The 15906-nt window shown below is 45.8% G+C and overlaps 1 protein-coding gene across 1 annotated transcript in view; it reads right to left on the bottom strand.

Moving 5' to 3' along the window:
• Positions 1-15906, bottom strand: part of LOC126355777 (uncharacterized) — a 132520-nt gene that overhangs the window by 25537 nt on the left and 91077 nt on the right. Inside the window, exon 5 of the mRNA XM_050006181.1 lies at positions 735-943. Coding sequence (XP_049862138.1) covers positions 735-943 — 209 coding nt within the window. The remainder of the gene's footprint in view (positions 1-734; positions 944-15906) is intronic.

The following is a 15906-nucleotide window of genomic DNA, read 5'->3' as shown; positions in this document are numbered from 1 at the left end:
ACTTCGAGAAAATGTTTCGTTGTGGAACCTATTAAAGGCATCTCGCATTGAAGTCCGTGCCTAATTTCACGCGTCGGTAAATTTTAGCCAATCTTCGGGATTTCGCGTTCTTCTGAACTTTGCATGCTTTTTCGTAGCCTCTGCAACAGCGTTCGGACCTGTTATGTGTACCACGGGGGATCCGTTCCATCTCTTACCAATTTATTATGTATGAATCTCTCAATTGCTGTTGCTACTATATCTTTGAATTTGAGCCACATCTCGTCTACATTTGCAAAGTCAGTTCGGAAGAAATGGAGATTGTCTCTTAGGAAGGAATCTAGTGACACTTTATCCGCTTTTTTAAATAAAATTATTTTGCGTTTGTTTCTGGTGGATTTGGAAGAAACGGTATTGAGCCTAGCTACAACGACCTTATGATCACAAATCCCTGTATCAGTCATGATGGCTCTGGATTGTTTGTGGCTAAGAGGTAAAGTGTGTTTTCGCAACCATTTACAATTCACGTGGGTTCATATTTCAGATTAATTACGTCTTGTCACCTTTTCTTGTTCAACTGGAAAGACCATGATGCTACAAGTCCTGGTTCGTACATTTAGTTGGTCGGCCACAATCTAAATGCAGTTTACTTGGAGTGGAGGTAGAGAGACAGGAATCAGAGCCATTGTGCTTGCTTGCTACCTGTTCACCTGTCAGAGCGCCTTATGTGGTGGCTCAGGACGTGCGTTACTCACCGCTGCGAGCACCGTGAGGTCGGTGTCTTCGGTGGCGCTGTTGGCGGAGACGGCGGTGCGGGCGGCCTGCACGAGCAGCGCGGCGTGCAGCGCGCATGCGCAACCCCAGAGCGCGGCGGCCGGCGTGCTGGGCCCCAGGCAGCGGCGGCAGCGGGACGGGCCGCGAGGGCGGTAGCCGCCGAAGCCGCGGCTCGAGTGGATGCTGGCCGCTGCAGACACGCGGGAGCAGCGTCAGGCACCGGGGCAGAACGTGGCACGCCTCCGGAACGTAGAGGTGGAGCAGGGAGAAAGGGCCGTGCTAGTTACAACTGCGGGAGCTCAGTTACACAGGGTCAAGTCGCTGGCAGCGGGAGGCGTCAGCTGCAGTCCACACCTGTCTACATGAGCCCGCGAAATTGGTTGAAAGCCCATTTACAAAACAGAAAGATTGCGTTTATTCAAAGTGAATGTAGGGGACACAGCAGTTCTGTGTAGAGCACTTTTCTCGGGAACCATTCTTGCCAGAGCGCTACCGACAAGACAAGATTAGCACTGAAGTCTACTGAGGGCAGTCACCAATTTTACCGGACCAACGGACTGAATATCGAAAAAAAAATATTTTTTTTAATGATGCAAGATCAGTAAATTTGGTTACTTACGGATCATTTGGCTTAGAATTTCAATAGCTAAATACACTAATTTCTATACCTCTACATCTACATCTACATCCATACTCCGCAAGCCAGCTCACGGTGTGTGGCGGAGGGTACCTTGGGTACCTCTATCGGTTCTTCCTTCTATTCCAGTCTCGTATTGTTCGTGGAAAGAAGGATTGCCGGTATGCTTCTGTGTGGGGTCCAATCTCTCTGATTTTATCCTCATGGTCTCTTCGCGAGATATACGTAGGAGGTAGCAATATACTGCTTCACTCCTCGGTGAAGGTACGTTCTTGAAACTTCAACAATAGCCCGTACCGACCTACTGAGCGTCTTTCCTGCTCAGTCTTCCACTGGAGTTTATCATCTCCGTAACGCTTTCGCGATTACTAAATCATCCTGTAACGAAGCACGCTGCTCTCCGTTGGATCTTCTCTATCTCTTCTATCAACCCCATCTAGTACGGAGTACGGTTCCCACACTGCTGAGCAGTATTCCAACAGTGGGAGAACAAGTGTACCGTAACCTCCTTCCTTTGTTTTCGGATTGCATCTGCTTAGGACTCTTCCAACGAATCTCAGTCTGGCATCTGCTTTACCGACGATCAACTTTATATGATCATTCCATTTTAAATCACTCCCAATTCGTACTAACAGATAATTTATGCAATTAACTGCTTCCAGTTGCTGACCTGCTATATTGTAGCTAAATGATAATTGCTCTTTCTTTCTATTTATTCGCAGCACGTTGAAGATGACCTGCTACAGACGCGAAATTTAACCGACAGGGAGAAGATGCTGCGATATGCAAATTATTAGCTTTTCAGAGTAATCACGCAAGGTTGACGCCGGTGGCGACACTTACGACGTGCTGACATGAGGAAAGTTTCCAACCGATTTCTCATACACAAACAGAAGTTCACCGGCGTTGCCTGGTGAAACGTTGTTGTGATGCCTCCTGTAAGGAGGAGACATACGTACCATAACGTTTTCGACTTTGATAAAGGTCGGATTGTAGCCTATCGCGATTGCGGTTTATCTTATCGCGACATTGCTGCTCCCGCTGGTCGAGATCCAACGACTGTTAGAAGAATATGGAATCGGTGGGTTCAGGAGGGTAATACGGAACGCCGTGCTGGATCGCAAAGGCCTCGTGTCACTAGCAGTTGAGCTGACAGTCATCTTATTCGCATGGCTATAACGGATCGTGCAGCAACGCCTCGATCCCTGAGTCAAGAGATGGGGACGTTTGCAAAACAACCACCATCTGCACGAACAGTTCGACGACGTTTGCAGCAGCATGGACTATCAGCTCGGAGACCATGGCTGCGGCTACTCATGATGCTGCATCACAGACAGGAGCGCCTGCGATGGTGTACTCAGCGACGAACCTCGGTGCACGAGTGGCAAAACGTCGCTTTTTCGGATTAATCCTGGTTCTGTTTACAGCATCATGATGGTCGCATCCGTGTTTGGCGACATCGCGGTGATCGCACACTGGAAGCGTGCATTCGTCATCGCCATCCTGGCGTATCACCCGGTGTAATGGTATGGGATGCCATTGGTTACACGTCTCGGTCACCTCTTGCTCGTACTGACGGCACTTTGACAGTGAACGTTATATTTCAGATGTGTTACGACCCGTCCGAATCTCGTGGTCGTGTGGTAGCGTTCTCGCTTCCCACACCTGGCTTCCCAGGTTCGATTCCCGGCGGGGTCAGGGGTTTTCTCTGCCTCGTGATGACTGGGTGTTGTGTGCTGTCCTTAGATTAGTTAGGTTTAAGTAGTTGTAGGGGACTGATGCCCATAGACGTTAAGTCCCATAGTGCTCAGAGCCATTTGAATCATTTTTGTTACGACCCGTGGCTCTACCCTTCATTCGGTCCATGTGAAACCCCACAATTCAAAAGGATAATGTACGACCGCATGTTGCAGGTCCCTTACGTGCCTTTATGGATACAGAAAATGTTCGACTGACGCCCTGGCCAGCACATTCTCCAGATCTCTCACCAACTGCAAACGTCTGGTCAATGGGGACCGAGCAACTGGCTCGTCACAATACGCCAATCACTACTCCTGATGAACTGTGGTATCGTGTTGAAGCTGCATGGGCGGCTGTACCTCAATACGCCATCCAAGCTCTATTTGACTCAATGCCCAGGCGTATCAAGGCCGTTATTACGGCCACACGTGGTTGTTCTCGGTACTGATTTCTCAGGATCTATGCGCCCAAATTTCGTGGAAATGTAATCCTATGTCAGTCGTAGTATAATACATTTGTCCAATGAATACCCGTTTGTCATCTGCATTTCTTCTTGGTGTAGCAATTTTAATGGCCAGTAGTCTATATAATGTTCGTTCACATGAGCTTATTCTAGTGTACGAATCACGTTTATATAATTCGAAAGCCTGAAACTTAGTAATTTAGTTTCGATTCTGTTTCAAACATGGCGATGGGGGACATTTACACACCACTGTTGGGGTGCGTTTACTGACTGTTTTGCGTTTCTATTTGCCTTACACCGTTCGGAAGCAAACTTCAAGAAGAGTAGTACAAAACGCAATCTAAAAAATGAAACTATAAGACTAATGAAGATAGAAAATGTTAAATACGCTATATGAACAGCAAGAATTAATTCTATGAGAGCAAGGACTGATACGGGTAAGAAATTGCAAAAAGTGAGAACAAGAAAAGTATGCATTGGCCTACTTCTGATGTCATAATTAGTGTTCTGCTCCAAGGCAGGTTTTTATATGGTATGTCTGGATGGTCTCGTATTATCCTGTTTAGGTACACATAATTTTCTCTTCCGTGTATGTCATCTATCATCCTGTATCTACGCCTTTCTCTCATTCTCCTCTCACAAACTAGTCCTTCTAAGTCACTTGTTAGCAAGCTGTCCCTTCTCAACGGACGTTCCACCCAGTTCTTCATTTTTGTTATAACCCACAGCAGCCTGATAAAGATGATGAAACTGTCTCTGCGCTTTTGTTTGAAACGATACAACCTGTCAAAAAGAAATCAACCAAGAGTCCAGTTTTTTATATGTATAACGGAGAATCACGATGATTTTGCCCTAGGAGCCATATTATTTTTTGTGTACAGAAGTTCCAACTCAGACTGGTGATTAAAAGGACTTTCATTAACATTATTACATCTGTTTATGCCATGTGATACGGATAGCTGTAGTTTGCGAAAAGCTTGGTTTACTGTAGTAACATTTTTGTCTTCTGCCATGTCGATTGGCTAATAATTTTCTAACGACAAAAAATATTTGGAAAAATTTATTGTGTTATGATAGACGCAAATGTGAGGTCATGATTGTGTAAACTTGTCCATACCAAGACACATTTCCGCATTCGATTTGAGCTAATCTAACATTATTTTGAACTCTACAACGTGACTAAGTTGGAAGTATATAAAACAAGTTATATTTTAGTAGCAGCGTCAAAAATTTAAACAATTTTAAACGCGATAAAAGTAACCAAAGAAATTTTCAAATTAAAAAAGTACGTGTGTGTGTGCCCCGGCCTCCCTGTTGTCTCTTACGCACATACATACGACAGGACAAGAACGGAATGATGCTTGAAACTTCTGTGGTAGAACGATGCAAGGATCAGGTAGGAAAATATCACTCGTGAGCTAATCAAGGGAGTCACTGAAGTGGGTAAGTCACACAAAACTGAATGCCGGATAAGCATGCAGGGATGTGAACCACTGTCCACAGCAAAACTGGTGTAGGAGAAGGACTGCTGTCAGTGGGAAGGAGATACTATAGGGCGGACCCCACAACATGGCCGTCAGCTACGAGCATAGACAAACAGGAACTCAGACCGCCCGAGGGGAGAGGAGCGATGAGAGGTTGCAAGTCCCGCCTGCCTGTGGCAGGGCAGCCAGCTCACTGCTTCAGAGGAAGCACAGCTAGCATTACGTCGCAGGGGTAGCCAGTACCCTCTGGTGTTCTGAAACTCGTGCTCGAACACTGTGATGCACCAGTACCTCTTCAGTCGTTCCAGAACAAGAAAATAAAAGAAAAGAACCAGCAAAGTACAACACAAAGCCAAAGCAAAGAGGAGTGCAGGAAGCATTTTGTAACAGGTACCACACATTTACTTGCCTGCGTTGTCACTGTGGCAAAAAAAGAGGTGGAAGGTGTCATGTGCTGGTCTGCACTGGTATCTTAAGCAACCATGGCTCAAAACATACCCCACCTTAAACTGCTACGTCCGAGTGTCAGCATTACAGTGGCTGCTCTCTCTCGCCTGAATACCCACACTTTTTTACGTGATTTGCAAAACGAAATCTTGAAATGTATAGACGTGGTGTGTGTGTGTGTGTGTGTGTGTGTGTGTGTGTGTGTGTGTGTGTGTGTGTGAGAGAGAGAGAGAGAGAGAGAGAGAGAGAGAGAGAGAGAGAGAGAGAGAGAGACAGAGAGAGAGAGCGAGAGAGGAAGGGAGAGAGACGGACTCTACATGGCACCTAGTAGAGACTATTTGAACCACAGGTTAAATGAGGAGTGTTCGCGATCAGCTTGCTCCGAGAGAGCTAATGTTTCGCCAATTTTGCAGGAAATAATTATGAAGTTTGTACTACTTTCTAAATATTAGAAACTAGCAACATACAGCGCAGAATGCAGCACTATGAGGCAAGCGTGTAACAAATTCTATCAAATATACAAAAATTGTTATTGACTTTATAATATTTAACTTTGGCAAATTATCTTATAATATCTGGTCTAACAGTGCTAAGGTGGATACCTTTAGCGAATGAAATAACTCTGGCTAACGGAGAGTGAGCGACACTCAGGTGAATGCTGCCATGAATACTGTTGAAATAGGAAGTAATACTGTGAAGAAATTCTGTGTACTGTGTACTGAAGGTAAATCAGTGTACCTCTGCAACAAATACATAAAACATTTCATGTTGTGTAGCAGTGGTAAGGATTTTCGGAAACAGAAATAATATTGAAGCAGGTCGATACGCTACTGATTTCGTGTTGCATCGCGATGGCTGGTTTTCAAAATTTACGTGAGAAGACGAGCACAGGGATACACTTGCTAGAGAACCGTTACAGCAACAGGTTGCTAAAGATAAGCCTCTCACACGAGATGCGAGTTCGCCAACTGAGCACAAGGAACCAATGCACCGCCGTAGCAGACTTGTACACACGTGTTTGCTTAATGGACTTAACGTCACACAGATGCTTTGCCATTAGCTTCCGCTACTCCTTCTCCGACGGAATTGAAAGCTTTGTTTGTGTACTGTATGGATTTCGAGATTTTTTTATGGGCATCGTCTCTCATTTTCTCATTTTATTATTTTGTATTACTATGCATCTGCTGCATTGCCTTTTTTTTCTGTTTGTAAGTGTGGGTGCATTGCAACTACAGTGTTCATCCTTCCGAGATGAGGTCCTAAATAGCAAATTTTACAGGTGCAAGCTGCTCTAAATTAAAAAGTGACACATTCGAGAATGTAGGCTGTACGTAGCCCCCATCACCACAGACCTACTTTACTATTTTGCTGCCTTTTCTGTATTACAACTGTTCTTTTTAGGCATTATTGCTTTTGCAATAACTATAGGTCTTTTTAAGGGAATATCTTAGGTGTTAGTGTACTTAATGGAATCTGTGACATATGATTATTATTATTATTTATTTAAAATGAATAGTCTCGAGTGGGTAGACATACATCATTAGATTTTGTAAAAGGCATAACTGTTAACACAGCTCTAGGAGATATACTATCATAATGAGAGTGCACCAAGAGAGCGTCTCCGTAACAGCAAAGCAACGTTTCAAGAAACGTTTGCATGCATTTAATGGACATCTTATTTCTGTGTAAAAAGGAAACACAAATTCAGTTTAGTAACATCTATGATACACCACGAATGATGATAATCAATTATGTGCATTACTGTAAACGTCTGTAATAAGCGACAACACAGCAAACGTCGCTAGAAACAAGACACACATCTGTAGGACCGAGCAAAATAGTTGTTTGCCAGGTTGGAAAATAACCGTGGATCATACCTTCAACACTGTAACAGCGACTACAACAATGTAAGATAACCAAGCAGAATTGTTCGAGTCATCAGTCTTCTGACTGGTTTGATGTGCCTTCTACAGCTGCCTCCAGTACCAAGGAAGTCACTCCTTGATGTACAGATGTCCTGTTAACGTGCCACTTCTCCACTTATTCCTTTCCTATACGAGTCTGCATAGAACCTCCTCCTTCCTCACCTTTTCAGTAGACCTAATTTTAAACATCCGTCTGCAGCGGTACATCTCAAATGCTTCGTTTCCCTTCTGTTCCGGTTTTTCCATAGTCCATGCTTCACTACCAGACAATGCTGTACTCCAGACGTACATTCTCAGAAGTTTCTTAATCAATTTAAGGCCGACATATGATATAGGTAGACTTCTCTTTGCCAGGGATGCCTTTTTCTGCCATAGCGAGTCTGCATTTGATGTCCTCCTTGCTCTGTCTGTCACAGGTTATTTTACTACCTAGGTAGCAGAATTCTTTAACTTCATCTATATCGTGACCGTCAATTATGATGTTAAATTTCACACTGTTCTAATTTCTTCTACTCCTCATTACTTTTGTCCTCTTGCGATATACTCTCAATCCATACTGCGAACTCATTAGAGTGTTAATTCCATTCAGCAGATTATGTAATTCTACCGTAGTTTCACTCGGGATAGCATTGTCATCAGGGAATTATCCCACTTATATCCTTTCACCTTGAACTTTAATACCACTCCTAAGCCTTTCTTTTATTCCCACCATTCCTTTTTTGATGTACAGATTGAACAGTAGTGCGCGAAAGACTACATCCCTGTCTTATATCACTTTTAATCCGAGCACTTAGTTCTTCGTCGACCACCCTTATTGCTCCCTCTTGGTTCTTGTACTTACTGTATATTACCGGTCTTTCACTATAGCGTACCCCTATTTCTTTGAGAATTTTGAACATCGTGCACCATTTATAATTGTCGAACGCTTTCTCCTATGAGAGTGTCTCGATCTTTTTTTTTTTACTTCCATTATGAACCACTACTTCAGAATTCCCTCTCTGTTGCCTTTGCCCTTCCTAAATACACTCCTGGAAATTGAAATAAGAACACCGTGAATTCATTGTCCCAGGAAGAGGAAACTTTATTGACACATTCCTGGGGTCAGATACATCACATGATCACACTGACAGAACGACAAGCACATAGACACAGGCAACTGAGCATGCACAATGACGGCACTAGTACAGTGTATATCCACCTTTCGCAGCAATGCAGGCTGCTATTCTCCCATGGAGACGATCGTAGAGATGCTGGATGTAGTCCTGTGGAACGGCTTGCCATGCCATTTCCACCTGGCGCCTCAGTTGGACCAGCGTTCGTGCTGGACGTGCAGACCGCGTGAGACGACGCTTCATCCAGTCCCAAACATGCTCAATGGGGGACAGATCCGGAGATCTTGCTGGCCAGGGTAGTTGACTTACACCTTCACGTTGGGTGGCACGGGATACATGCCGACGTGCATTGTCCTGTTGGAACAGCAAGTTCCCTTGCCGGTCTAAGAATGGGTGAACGATGGGTTCGATGACGGTTTGGATGTACCGTACACTATTCAGTGTCCCCTCGACGATCACCAGAGGTGTACGGCCAGTGTAGGAGATCGCTCCCCACACCATGATGCCGGGTGTTGGCCCTGTGTGCCTCGGTCGTATGCAGTCCTGATTGTGGCGCTCACCTGCACGGCGCCAAACACGCATACGACCATCATTGGCACCAAGGCAGAAGCGACTCTCATCGCTGAAGACGACACGTCTCCATTCGTCCCTCCATTCACGCCTGTCGCGACACCACTGGAGGCGGGTTGCACGATGTTGGGGCGTGAGCGGAAGACGGCCTAACGGTATGCGGGACCGTAGCCCAGCTTCATGGAGACGGTTGCGAATGGTCCTCGCCGATACCCCAGGAGCAACAGTGTCCCTAATTTGCTGGGAAGTGGCGGTGCGGTTCCCTACGGCACTTCGTAGGATCCTACGGTCTTGGCGTGCATCTGTGCGTCGCTGCGGTCCGGTCCCAGGTCGACGGGCACGTGCACCTTCCGCCGACCAATGGCGACAACATCGATGTACTGTGGAGACCTCACGCCCCACGTGTTGAGCAATTCGGCGGTACGTCCACCCGGCCTCCCGCATGCCCACTATACGCCCTCGCTCAAAGTCCGTCAGCTGCACATACGGTTCACGTCCACGCTGTCGCCGCATGCTACCAGTGTTAAAGTCTGCGACGGAGCTCCGTATGCTACGGCAAACTGGCTGACACTGACGGCGGCGGTGCACAAATGCTGCGCAGTTAGCGCCATTCGACGGCCAACACCGCGGTTCCTGGTGTGTCCCCTGTGCCGTGCGTGTGATCATTGCTTGTACAGCCCTCTCGCAGTGTCCGGAGCAAGTATGGTGGGTCTGACACACCGTTGTCAATGTGTTCTTTTTTCCATTTCCAGGAGTGTACAAACTGATCGTCATCTAATACGTCCTCAATTTTCTCTTCAATTCTGCTGAATATTATACTGGGCAGCTACATGACTGCAAGAGACGTTAAGCTGATTGTGCGATAATTCTCGCTGTTGTCAGCTCTTATGGTCTTCGGAATGGGATAGGTGATATTTTCCGAAAGCCAGATGGTATGTCGCCAGACTTATACATTCCACATACCAACTTGAATAGTCATTTTGTTGCCACTTCCCGCAATGATTCAAGAACTTCTGATGGAGTGCTGTGTATACCTTCTGTTATATTTGATCATAAGTCCTCCTAAGCTCACTTAAATTCTGATTCTGATACTGGCTCCATTATCTCTTCTAAATCGACTCCTGTTTCTTCTTCTTTCACATCAAACAAATCTTTCCTCTCAAAGAAGCCTTGAATGTACTCTTTCCATCTCGTCTGCATTTAGCAGTGGAATTCCTATTACCCTCTTAATTTTATGACTCTTGTTTTCAGTTCTACGAAGGTTCTATTGAATTTCCTTTAAACTGAGTCAGCCCTTGGGACAAACACTGCTTTTTCGATTTCTTCACAGTCTTCATGCGGTCATTTCGTCTCAGGTCCCCTGCACTTCCGATTTATTTTATTCCTCAGGGACTTGTATTTATATGTACCTGAATTTCCCTGAGTATTTTTGTACGTCATTCTTTCATCGAACAGCTGAATTATTTCTTCTGTTTCCTATGATTTCTTCGCAATTACCTTCTTTGCACCTGTGTTTTTCTTTCCAACTTCTGCCATTGCCCTTTTTTTGAGATGTCCATTCTTCTTCAAATGCATTTCCTATTGAGCTATTCCTCGGTGCTGTATCTACAGCCTTAGTGAACTTGAAGATTATCTCGTCAATTCTTAATACATCCGTATTCCACTTTTTTGCATATTGATTCTTCCTGGATAATGTCTCGAACTTCAGCAGACTCTACATCGCTACTACATTATGATCTGAGTTTATATGTTCCCCTGGGTAGCGTTACAATCCAATATCTAACTTCGGATCCTCTGATTGACCGTGATGTAATCTAACTTACATCTTCCCGTCACCCGGCCTTATCCGAGTATATTTCCTGTTCCTGTCATCTTGAACAGAGCATTCGCTATTACTCGCTGAAATTTATTGCAGAGCTAAATCAGTATTTGTGCTCTCGCTTTCCTTGTCCCAAGCCCATATTCTCATCTAACCTAAACTTCTTGGCAGGTTAAAACTGTGTACCGGACCGACACTCGAACTCGGGACCTTTGGCTTTCGCGGGCAAGTGCTCTACCAACTGAGCTACTCAAGCACGACTCAGGCCCCGTCCTCACACCTTTACTTCTGCCAGTACCTCGACTCCTACCTTCCAAACTTTACAGAAGCTCTCCTGCGAACTTTTGTAGACCACTTGCCCGCAAGAGGCAAAGGTCCCTACTTCAAGTCTCGGTCCCCCACACAGTATTAATCTGCCAGGAAGTTTCATATCAGCGCACACTCCGCTGCAGATTGAAAATCTCATTCTGGAAATATACCCAAGGCTGCGGTTGAGACATGTCTCCGATATCCTTTCTTCCAGGAGTGCTAGTTCTGCAAGGTTCGCAGGAGTGCTTCTGTAAAGTTTGGAAGCTATGAGACGAGGTACTGGCAGAAGTGTAGGTGTGAGGAGGGGGTGTGAGTCGTGCTTGGGTAGCTCAGTTGCTAAAGCACTTTGCCGCGAAAGACACAGGTCCCGAGTTCGAGTCTTGGTCCGGCAAACAATTTTAATCTGCCACGAAGTTTCATTTCAGCGCACACTCCGCTGCAGAGTGAAAATCTCATTCTGGAAACATACCCGAGGCTGTGGCTAAGCCATGTCTCCCCAGTATCCTTTCATTCAGGAGTGCTAGTTCTACAATGTTCGCAGGAGAGCTTCTGTAAAGTTTGGAAGGTTGAAGACGAGGTACTGACAGAAGTACAGCTATGAGGACAGGCCGTGAGTCGTGCTTGGGTAGCTCAGTTAGTGGAGCACTTGCCGGCAAAAGAAAAGGTCCCGAGTTCGAGTCTCGGTCCGGCACACAGTTTTAATCTGCCAGGAAGTTTCACATCAGCGCACACTCCGCTGCAGAGTGAAAATTTCATTCTCATCTAATCTTTTCTTCTACGCTTTCCCTTACTACTGGAGCCCTCCATGATTTAACGTGCAGTAAACAATTACATGTGTGTGGTTCGATTCACTGTCAGCAAGGAACTCGTACTTACGTTTTTTCCTGATAAAACGGAGTTACATTTCGGCAAAGCTGAAAGAAATGTGCATATAACGTCAATATGCGACAGAAAACAAGGATGGCAGGAACCGCGCTCGAATGACATGAAGACAAAAATTATTCGTTAATGTCAGCATATCAGTTTTAGAAATCTCACTAACGCTGAAAAAATTAATATCTAGTTTCTGATTCAGCGTAGTTAATAGACAAATTAGATTCTGCGTTGAAATCCAACACAGTGCTTTAAGTCACGTCATTTTAAGTTGTTACTTGCGAATCAAATCATATTTAACATCTATCGTTGTCAGGTAATAGGCACAATAGTTGCTGAATAGCAGTCACGGCCCAGGTACAAATATTTTCGTCACGTTTTTCTAGTTCTGATTTACTAACTAGTGCTACTTAAAAATTGCGTTATCATGTATCTTTAAGCCTAGTAAGCAATGAATATCAGTTCTGCATTCGAGTTTCGGTCACAAAAGAAATCGGTTGTTGGTCTACATTGTCTAAAGGTGCTGTGTTTGAATGCATATCCAGAAAAGCTGATCATATCTATTATAGTTCAAACATACGCATAACTTACCGCTCATAATTTTAAGTCACTTACTGTTGGTTAATAAGGGCGGTGGGTGATTTGCGAAGTTTTTCTGTAATTTTTATAAACACAACAGATTTATATAATAGACACTTTAGTCGTCGGTATATTCTCCTTCATTGTTTACCAATGATTGCCAGTGCTCAAGTAAAGTTTGGATTTCGCGACCAGGGAAACTGCGTGGTTTTGAGGCAAATACCTTGTCGAATTGTATTAGGAGAGCGTTTTCATCTGGAAAGGAAGTTCGTCGAAGGCTGTTCTGTAGAGAGTGGCAAAGGTAAATATGTGAGGGCACAAGATTAGATGAATTTGGTTGGTGTGGTATGACTTCCGAACCGAACCCCTGTACAGCGCTTTTTGCTGGTTCAGCAGGATGCGTGCGAGCGTTATACTGGAGGAGCGTCACTTCACACAGTATTCTTGGTCGTGGTCTTGGACTGCGTCTGCAAGATGTCTCAGTGGTTGTCCGTAAGTGTCAACAGCGATGGTTATATCTCAGGGAAGCAAATCGATGATAGCATTTTCGGTGTTCCACCTAATTTATAACATTGTCTTTGTGGATGCGTGCAGGTCTTTTTTACGGTGAGTTGCTGCTTTTTCTGGGCTCAAACCTTCCTCTCTTTTCCTTATATTATGATAAAGCACAATATATCCCCATCAGTAACGATACAGGATAGAAATATTCGATGTTTTTCAAAAGCCAATTGAAGACGAGCAAGCAGAAATGTAAACATGGCCAACCGTTGATTTTTGGGGTTTTGGCTTAGAGCATGCGGTACCTATACAACATTTTTCTGAATTTTCCCCATAGCATACAAGTGACAAACGATAGTGAAATGGTCACAGTGTAAGAGGTCCATGATTAAAGAGTTTGTTGCTAGCGCAGTCGAGCAGATGTAATTTCGATGGATTGTTCACGCGCTGCCTGCGACATGTAAGCTTTAATAGAATCTGATACCAAAGAGCAGTGTTGACTGCAGTAGGAACTGTGTGGCAGTAGCAGTAAGTAGTGGCTAGCGAGCAGTCTGGTGTATCGTGTTGGCTGGGCCGGTCGTGTGCAGCGATGGCGGAGTCTGAGCGTTGTAGTATAAGGTAAAAGCAGCGCCGCGCGTATGTAGTATCGTTATATCAAGTCCCAAGTAAATGTTTTTTAAAAAAAATCGCTTAGTAAGATTCTTTCTCATAAAAAGTAACTTTTGACAATCATTCATTTCAATTTAAAGAATTTACTAATTTCTCCGATTCTTGGTCATCCCAATTATTGAAAAGAAAAATCAGTTCTTTCCTTTTACACTCTTGGAAATTGAAATAAGAACACCGTGAATTCATTGCTCCGGAAGGGGAAACTTTATTGACACATTCCTGGGGTCAGATGCATCACATTATCACACTGACAGAACCACAGGCAGATAGACACAGGCAACAGAGCATGCACAATGTCGGCACTAGTACAGTGTGTATCCACCTTTCGCAGCAATGCAGGCTGCTATTCTCCCATGGAGACGATCGTAGAGATGCTGGATGTAGTCCTGTGGAACGGCTTGCCATGCCATTTCCACCTGGCGCCTCAGTTGGACCAGCGTTCGTGCTGGACGTGCAGACCGCGTGAGACGACGCTTCATCCAGTCCCAAACATGCTCAATGGGGGACAGATCCGGAGATCTTGCTGGCCAGGGTAGTTGACTTACACCTTCACGTTGGGTGGCACGGGATACATGCCGACGTGCATTGTCCTGTTGGAACAGCAAGTTCCCTTGCCGGGAATGGTAGAACGATGGGTTCGACGACGGTTTGGATGTACCGTGCACTATTCAGTGTCCCCTCGACGATCACCAGAGGTGTACGGCCAGTGTAGGAGATCGCTCCCCACACCATGATGCCGGGTGTTGGCCCTGTGTGCCTCGGTCGGATGCAGTCCTGATTGTGGCGCTCACCTGCACGGTGCCAAAACCCATACGACCATCATTGGCACCAAGGCAGAAGCGACTCTCATCGCTGAAGACGACACGTCTCCATTCGTCCCTCCATTCACGCCTGTCGCGACACCACTGGAGGCAGGCTGCACGATGTTGGGGCGTGAGCGGAAGACGGCCTAACGGTGTGCGGGACCGTAGCCCAGCTTCATGGAGACGGTTGCGAATGGTCCTCGCCGATACCCCAGGAGCAACAGTGTTCCTAATTTGCTGGGAAGTGGCGGTGCGGTTCCCTACGGCACTTCGTAGGATCCTACGGTCTTGGCGTGCATCCGTGCGTCGCTGCGGTCCGGTGCCAGTTCGACGGGCACGTGCACCTTCCGCCGACCACTGGCGACCACATCGATGTACTGTGGAGACCTCACGCCCCACGTGTTGAGCAATTCGGGTGTACGTCCGCCCGGCCTCCCGCATGCCCACTATACGCCTTCGCTCAAAGTCCGTCAACTGCACATACGGTTCACGTCCACGCTGTCACGGCATGCTACCAGTGTTAAAGACTGCGATGGAGCTCCGTATGCCACGGCAAACTGGCTGACACTGACGGCGGCGGTGCACAAATGCCGCGCAGCTAGCGCCATTCGACGGCCAACACCGCGGTTCCTGGTGTGTCCGCTGTGCCGTGCGTGTGATCATTGCTTGTACAGCCCTCTCGCAGTGTCCGGAGCAAGTATGGTAGGTCTGACACACCGTTGTCAATGTGTTCTTTTTTCCATTTCCAGGAGTGTATATAAGACAAATCTATCGGCCAGCGTTGCACTTAGCTGCGCCAGAAAAATTTCTTATAGGAGCAGATATATACGCGTTATCCGGCTACCTAATTAAGGTAAGATTTTTCAGTTTATTCAGAATGATGTATCAGGGCCATGACGCAGCACTGCTGACGTCCAAAATTTACCAGGTTAAATTGACAGTCAATTATTTAAAGGTTATAAGTGAGCGACAATTTTATTGCGAGATTAGTCGCATTGTGTTATTGGTAGGTTACGGAATTTATCTGTGGGAGGTTACGTTGAAAGCTATAAATAATTATATTTCCTACTGTTGGGAGGTTACGGAAATTATTTTGTGGGGAGGTTACAACATGTCATCGCATTTTCGCCCGCATCTCGTGGTCGTGCGGTAGCGTCGTCGCCTCCCACGCCAGGGTTCCCGGGTTCGATTCCCGGCGGGGTCAGGGATTTTCTCTGCCTCGTGG

Source organism: Schistocerca gregaria, chromosome 3 (genome assembly GCF_023897955.1).
Source record: "Schistocerca gregaria isolate iqSchGreg1 chromosome 3, iqSchGreg1.2, whole genome shotgun sequence".
Taxonomy (NCBI): Eukaryota; Metazoa; Arthropoda; class Insecta; order Orthoptera; family Acrididae; genus Schistocerca; species Schistocerca gregaria.
The sequence above is the reverse complement of the archived record's forward strand: the minus strand, read 5'-3'. Positions and strand labels throughout refer to the sequence as shown.